The sequence below is a fragment of the Oncorhynchus mykiss genome, chromosome 2 (assembly GCF_057628025.1).
Source record: "Oncorhynchus mykiss isolate SJ-2025 chromosome 2, ASM5762802v1, whole genome shotgun sequence".
NCBI classification, from domain to species: Eukaryota; Metazoa; Chordata; class Actinopteri; order Salmoniformes; family Salmonidae; genus Oncorhynchus; species Oncorhynchus mykiss.
Window position 1 is genome coordinate 17,235,460 of NC_143023.1, and position 8,269 is coordinate 17,243,728.

Below are 8,269 nucleotides of genomic sequence, written 5' to 3' on the forward strand. Positions count from 1 at the left end.
CAACATCAATTCATGTCATCTCCTCAATTCATCTGATTATATTCCAAAATAATGTGATACTAGTGATGCATCATATGGCAGGTATAAGAAAGGTGGCTTTTCTCACAGCTCCAAAAAAAGTTATCTAACATTGTTATCCAATATATCACAGTTCAGTTTCCTCTCTTAACTCTCAACTCAAAAGTCTGCATGCAGAATCTAACAGCTATATAATCACTCTGTCCATCCTTATCTTCTCTCCACTGCCACAGAGAAGAGCTCCCTCTGTCCTCAATATGCTGATACCCCCTCCAGTTTGTCAGAGATCCCCTGCTACAGCCCAGGAGAGCATCCTCAGGCTGGGAAACGTACCAGTCCTGTCAGAGCCTGAACAGAATGCTATAGAACAGTTTTACATTCTTCATTATTGTATTCATTACGTTACTCTGAGGACTATGTCCCCTGAATATGTGGGGAAGTGTTGTAATCCATACATTTATAACAGTGTAAATCATCTATAAAAGTATTATATTTGATTGTAGCACGCCTTGATTTTATAGCCATTAATTATGAGTGATTTACACAGATGTACACAATAGATAAGTACAGGTTTTATGGTGTTGGTAGCATGCTGTACTACAGTACTTATCTTACTAAAGACATTCATAAAGCTAACACTAAATATATTTATTAAGATTTGTACCATATTTCTAAAGTGTGTTGTCTCTTCCTCTCTATCACTAAAAGGAGGTGTAGCGTGGCGTAGTGCAGTACCAGTGATGTTCTGTACACTGTATCTGGTTTTATCTTACTAAATAACTTCCCGAAGCTAACACTGTGGTGTCCCGTGTCCTTTTTAATCCAGCATTGTACCAACGTTTAAAGTGCATGAAATGTGTAGAGTTAATGTCCAACTACTGGTAGGCTATCTCAGTGTACAGTACAAGAGATTATTTGTGAAAACTCATGTGCTATAGTCTGTATGAGCTATTATTCATTCAATGGAATGTTTTTCTTCCAATTGTGGTTAATCATGAGTACATTTCATTGAACATATAATTCTACTTTTAACTCCCTTTAGATTTTGACTTGGGTCTGTCAGACACAAACACAGCACAGAGAAATAGTTTGACTTGTTTATTCACAGAAACAAACACCTGTTACAAGTCTAAAAAAAACACCACTGAAACACAAACACACTGAGTCCTTTATATGTCAGCACACGCTAAGAATAGACTAAAATACTGTGGAAATAGAAATGGTGGAAAAGTCATTTAAAATGCTTAAAAGAGAAATGTGATATTGAATATAAAATTCAGTCTTTAGTCACATAATATAATAAGAGACTACTGATATAAAAAAACAACAAAGCAAAACCTGCTTTAAAACGTTAAAAACTTTAAGCTTTACAAAATGTTCTGTGTGGCTCAGTTGGTAGAGGATGGCATTTGCAACACCATGGTTGTGGGTTTGATTCCCACTGGGGGCAAGATCAAAAACACAAGACATGTGTACACTTAATACTGTAAGCTGCTCTGGATAAGAGTGTCTGCTAAATAACACACACAAATGAAGCACCTAAAATACGATTAGCAAAGAGGAACAGGTCAACTGTTGTCTCTTCTAGTTACCTGACTCAAACTATCTGTTTGTGAGATCTATTTGAAAGTCATCTTTGAATAAACTCGTGTGTGTGTGTGTGTGTGTGTGTGTGTGTGTGTGTGTGTGTGTGTGTGTGTGTGTGTGTGTGTGTGTGTGTGTGTGTGTGTGTGTGTGTGTGTTACACACTCTCATTCCCCTCCTCATAGTTGGGTCCAGGTGAAATGATGATGTCACCATAAGGTTCATCCTGCTGCACACAGAGTCTCCTGGCAGTTACCATCTCTGTAGAGAACACACACACACACACACACCTGACTGTTATACACACAAACACACACACACACACATCTGCATTGTCTTACCCAGTAGGGTCCAGAATGAGTGAGTGACACTACTGCGTTGGGCCAGTGGGGGCAGCAGAGAGTGGAACAGCACCCCTTCATGATCCTCAAGAGGCTCTGTCACTGCGCTAGAGAAACACACAGAAAGAGGCGGAGTGAGTTTTTTAGAAGAAGAAATAAAACAGAAGAAGAAGAAATAAAACAGAAGAAATAAAAACAGAAGAAGAAATAAAAACAGAAGAAGAAATAAAACAGAAGAAATAAAAACAGAAGAAGAAATAAAAACAGAAGAAGAAATAAAACAGAAGAAGAAATAAAAACAGAAGAAGAAATAAAACAGAAGAAATAAAAACAGAAGAAGAAATAAAAACAGAAGAAGAAATAAAACAGAAGAAATAAAAACAGAAGAAGAAATAAAAACAGAAGAAGAAATAAAACAGAAGAAGAAATAAAAACAGAAGAAGAAATAAAAACAGAAGAAGAAATAAAACAGAAGAAGAAATAAAACAGAAGAAGAAATAAAAACAGAAGAAGAAATAAAAACAGAAGAAGAAATAAAACAGAAGAAGAAATAAAACAGAAGACAAAATAAAACAGAAGAAGAAATAAAAACAGAAGAAGAAATAAAAACAGAAGAAGAAATAAAAACAGAAGAAGAAATAAAAACAGAAGAAGAAATAAAACAGAAGAAGAAATAAAAACAGAAGAAGAAATAAAAACAGAAGAAGAAATAAAAACAGAAGAAGAAATAAAAACAGAAGAAGAAATAAAAACAGAAGAAGAAATAAAACAGAAGAAGAAATAAAAACAGAAGAAGAAATAAAAACAGAAGAAGAAATAAAACAGAAGAAGAAATAAAACAGAAGACAAAATAAAACAGAAGAAGAAATAAAAACAGAAGAAGAAATAAAACAGAAGAAGAAATAAAACAGAAGAAGAAATAAAACAGAAGAAGAAATAAAACAGAAGAAGAAATAAAACAGAAGAAGAAATAAAAACAGAAGAAGAAATAAAACAGAAGAAGAAATAAAAACAGAAGAAGAAATAAAAACAGAAGAAGAAATAAAACAGAAGAAGAAATAAAACAGAAGACAAAATAAAACAGAAGAAGAAATAAAAACAGAAGAAGAAATAAAACAGAAGAAGAAATAAAACAGAAGAAGAAATAAAACAGAAGAAGAAATAAAACAGAAGAAGAAATAAAACAGAAGAAGAAATAAAAACAGAAGAAGAAATAAAACAGAAGAAGAAATAAAACAGAAGACAAAATAAAAAATAACTATAATTTGATGATATAATAGCTAGATTATTACTCTTGTAGCTCTGCTGATAAGTCAGCCATAGGTATGTCCTCTGCCTCTCTCTCCAGCGGTCCCTCGCCCTCCTCTGGAATGTCCTTCAGTTTGGACACAGACCTGGGGACAGGAGACCTGAACACAACACAATATGACATTATCAGGTGTCAACTGTATGTAACTACCAGTTGCACACAATACTCAACTCTCTTCCTCCCCTCTTCTCCTCCCTCTTTTCTCACCCTCTGCTCTCGGGTGTGTCCAGGGGGGAGGTCTCCCGGGACATGTCTCTATCAGAGACCTCCAGGGACAGCGGAGACCGAGCTGGAGGAACACACAGAGTTAACATCTATCGTGAGATGTAGAGGGTGTACTGTCGGCGAGATGACCAAGCACACGTCCCTTAGCCTTATATGAATGATCTATGGAATGATACTACAGTATTGTAATATCTTACTGGAAACATCATGCTGGGACAGGCCAGACTCTGCCAACTCTCTAGGTACCTACACACACACACACACACACACACACACACACACACACACACACACACACACACACACACACACACACACACACACACACACACACACACACACACACACACACACACACACACACACACACACACAGGGATAATTGTCAATATCATCATTGTCCAGTTATTAGGTGCACACGTGTAGTCACCTGAAAAACAGTTTGATCCCGCCTCACCTCTTTTGAGCTGAGCTCTCCCTCCTGCTCTCTGTCTCCCTCCTCCTTTGCCTTCATCACTCTCTCTTTATCCCTCTCTCTCTCTGACTCCGAGTCTGTCTCTGTCCTCCCTACCAGCAGGGCGGAGCCAGTGAGCGCTGTGACGATCGCCACCCGTTTCCATGGCAACAGTAGCTCTGGAGGGAGGGCTGAGGAGGAATGGAGACCTAACATTATCTCAGTGTTGATTGAAGGCTGTTAAACAGTGAGAAAGAGAGAGTATGAGTGTTGATACTCACTGGTGCATGGGTTACCAAGGAGATCAACTGGAGACACTGTTCTCTTAGAGGGACCACTGATTACAACCTGGAACACACACACATCTTACTTACTCTCACACTTTCACTAATTGATTGACTTGTTTATGAATACTTTGTTAAATATTACAGTTTTGAGTGTATAGTTCAAATGTGTGTGTGTGTGTGGGGGTGTGTGTGTGTACCAGGGGCCTGGTCTGTATGAGAGTGTTGTCTATCTGTTGCTGCAGTGCCTCCTGGGATATCTGTGTTTCCTGGTCGATGAAGAGCAGCTGCCTCCTACGAGGTTGCTTCACTGGGGGAGTAACATCCTGTAGGGTGGGGCTATCTCTCCATCTCCCTCTCTCTCTAGCCATCCCTCGCTCCTCTGGTTCACCGGGTGTGGAAGGGGGCAGAGGGACAGACACTGGTGTCCTCTCCTCTGCGAGTGCGGCAGGCATCTCCATGGGCAGCTCTGTCTCCTCGCCAGGCAGCACAGTGGGGTCCTCGCTGGATAGGGTGGTATACGGCAGTCTGACAGAGGAGACAGCGGGAACCAAAGTTACTGTGTGTGTGTGAGTGAGTGTGTGTGTCTGTGTCAGTTTATATTAACCTACCCAATAAGGGATCCAATGACATCTCTCCCCCTCTCTATCGCTTCTGCTCTTTCTACTTCTTGTTCACTTTCTCCCTCTCTCTCCAAGTCCCCTTCTCCCACAGATTCTCCTTCTCTCTCCCTCTCTGGGCCCCTCTCTCGCTCTGCCTCCATCTCTCCTGAAACACATACTCATTTTTAACTCTGCCCTGTGTATAGGGGGCAGGGACAGAGGATAATTTACCTGTCACTCACCCTCTGGGAAGTGATCTAATTGGTCCATTAGCAAGTCAATCATCCCCATGTTTTGATGTGTGACCTCAGCGAGCTCCGCCCCTTCAAACTGCCAGCGAGAGAGTTAGGAATAGAGAGAGATGGTTTGATTGGAAAGTGAGTTTGATTGACAGCTGTTCTGACTGACAGGCATACCTCTGCTGAGGGGATGGTGACGGGTTCAGTCTCTATCAGAGTGATGGAGTCTGGAGACGCTGTGATACCTGGGAATGAACGAGGGATAAGACCATAAACAACAATAAAGGAAACACAATGGATTACCATTTAACTCATGACCACTCTTCCTTTTCTCCACTCCCCTTAATGTAGTAAACTCCCCCCTCCTCCCCCACCCTCCTCTCTCACCGTCCTGAGGGGGAGTACCTGGACTCAGAAGCAGGGGGCGCTCAGGAGTGGATTCTCTCCTAAACTCTCCACCCAGCTGACAGACAAGAAGAGGAACAAGAGATTAGAGAAAGACAAGATGTGTCACACACACACACACACACACACACACACACACACACACACACACACACACACACACACAGTCATTTGAGACACTGTCCGATGTACCTGTATTAGTGTGTTAGGGCTGGGCATGGTGCACCCAGAATGTATTTCTCCAAAGAAGGGGTTCGCTGCCCACTCACTTTCCTCCAGGAGAGACAACACGTCAGGGAGAGAAAGAGTGTGTCTGCGTGAGAGAGAGCGAGAGAGAGAGATCCTAATTCATGGCAGCCATTTGTGTCAGTGCACTCGCCAGACGCCTCTCTCTCCACCAGGAAGAACATGAGACTTGAGAAACTGGCTTTGTTGTACCCACCTATCAGACTCATCCACATCGATCATCTGGGCGGTTCTGGTCTTGGCTAGTCTGTCCAGAATGTGCTGGATCTCCTCTGGAAACACACACACTACAGGTCAGAGGTCATAACTCTCCTGTCACCCTACAGGTCCGGGGTCATAACTCTCCTGTTACCCTACAGGTCAGAGGTCATAACTCTCCTGTCACTCTACAGGTCAGAGGTCATAACTCTCCTGTCACACTACAGGTCAGAGGTCATAACTCTCGTGTCACACTACAGGTCCGAGGTCATAATTATTATGTCACACTACAGGTCAGAGGTCATAACTCTCGTGTCACACTACAGGTCCGAGGTCATAATTCTTCTGTCACACTACAGGTCAGAGGTCATAACTCTCCTGTCACCCTACAGGTCAGAGGTCATAACTCTCCTGTCACCCTACAGGTCAGAGGTCATAACTCTCGTGTCACACTACAGGTCAGAGGTCATAACTCTACTGTCACACTACTGTCTTTTCCACACCTTCTATTCTCCCCTACATGCATAATCCCTCTCTCCAACCTTCTCTTTTCCTACTCACTCCCCCTCTCCTTCCCCTTTCCCCTCCCTCTTACCCAGGAGCATCCCACACTGGCGGTGGTAGACGATGATGACACCATATTGGAGCTGGGAGGAGAGGTAGAGGGAGAAACGGGGGCGGGGCAATCCCGGCAGAGGGGGTGGGATTCGCACCAGCACATAGTCCATGATGTCATTACTGTAGATGCACAACAAATGGGAAATGGCATGATGGCATCAGTGTAGACTGCTATAGCACAGGGCTCAGAAAGGAATGATTAAAAACAAAATGTAACCGTGCCCTATATTTATATATGTTTTCAATTGTAGAACACTAATGATAGCTTTACACGAAAGCAAAAGTTTTTCAATGACTAACAGGCAAAGGCAAACCCTCTCTTACCATGTTCGTTGGACATTGACTTTCAGGAAATCTTTTTGTGGGATCTTTATCCCTTTGGTGGCAGCCAACCTAAAATCACCACACAACAGATGGACATTCCCATCATTACAGACAAATGGATATCAGCAATCAGATAGCTGGCCTGCCTTGATTCTACTCTGTTTCACTGCGCTGATATGGAAAAAACACTGGAAGCGGTGTGATTGGACAGTAATGTCGACCGGAAACCTCTGAAGGGCTCTGACTGGACAAAAGTTGCAGAGCGAGGGCTAGCGGACTACGAGGCTGGCGTGGAAATCAAACTTCTCTTTCAAGCTTTCCGACTGAAGATCTCTCCCTTCTTCTCTAATAATTACCGAGACGTTTAAACGTTTTTCATTTCATGCGTCTCAGTTTAATTCTAGAGCGGCATTCATTGATGTGTATCTGTTGACAATGAGAAGAACACAAATGTTTATTTATGTTTCCTATGTGTTTACCTGGTCTATCATTGTTATGTCTGGTTGTTGCACCTGTTCTCCTTTACATGACCCCAGACACTAGCAGCTAGATTTAACTAAATTAGAAATATCAGAACATGATTTTAGATAAATAGGATAGGCCTAACTAATATTATAATAGTGTTACATTATTATAATAGAGTTATAATTGTGTCTTATTCATTGCAAGATAGGCCTACTACATTCATCTTTCATGGAGTAGTCTAGGCTGATTTAGCAATTGATCATACACTAGGCTAGGTAGACATGATAAGCAGGTAATAGGCTAAATAGGCTATGCCGTGGAGCTCGTGTAGGATTATGAAAAAGTTACAAAAACATAATGAGAATCGAATGATCTATTATCCCCATACGTCATTAAAATTGTCCCTTCATCCAAATTAAACGGTTCTAGCCGAAATATCAAATATCAACCGCAATCTTATAGCAACTGGCCTACTCACCATATTGTGGAGAAGCACCCTGTGTGACGATTCAAAACGCTTGGGGAGAAAAACATGACTGGTTCCTTACAAATTAACGAGCTAAATAAATATAACTTTTAATTGAAATATTGAATGCAAACCGTTAGGCCTATGTCTGAAATAGCATTTATTTGTACTGACTGATCTGACCAAGTGGATTTAGGGAAATAATGTATCGGATGCATATACACTATCACAGCTGCCAATGAGAACCGCAGCAAAGAACTGACAGAAATACATTTGTTCGTTTTGCATGGCCTGGTACCCTGGGTTGGCGGATTTCGCATATTTTAGATCATTCCATTGGTCCTAAAGAGAAATATCCCATTACCAAGTGCACCGGGCCATGCAAAACGAATACGCCCTTTTACAGACACGGTTTACCATCGTCTGGCTCTTAACCAATAGACTGGTCGGACACCTGTTGACCTACTGAAGTGATGGGCATTAGGGGAATC

At 41.5% G+C, this 8,269-nt stretch overlaps 1 protein-coding gene across 1 annotated transcript; it reads right to left on the reverse strand.

The window, feature by feature from the left end:
• Window positions 1-1,713: 1,713 nt before the first annotated feature.
• Window positions 1,714-6,633, reverse strand: LOC118936999 (meiotic recombination protein REC8 homolog). Its single transcript, XM_090214813.1, has 15 exons — window positions 6,501-6,633; window positions 5,904-5,979; window positions 5,654-5,774; window positions 5,444-5,519; window positions 5,234-5,301; window positions 5,060-5,147; window positions 4,827-4,983; window positions 4,416-4,743; window positions 4,213-4,279; window positions 3,935-4,122; window positions 3,675-3,723; window positions 3,460-3,541; window positions 3,236-3,352; window positions 1,944-2,050; window positions 1,714-1,863 (listed from the first exon to the last, which is right to left on the reverse strand). Exons 1-15 carry the CDS (start codon window positions 6,631-6,633, stop codon window positions 1,760-1,762), a joined length of 1,761 nt encoding a protein of 586 aa, XP_090070939.1. The 3' UTR covers window positions 1,714-1,759.
• Between the last annotated feature and the right edge of the window lie 1,636 nt (window positions 6,634-8,269).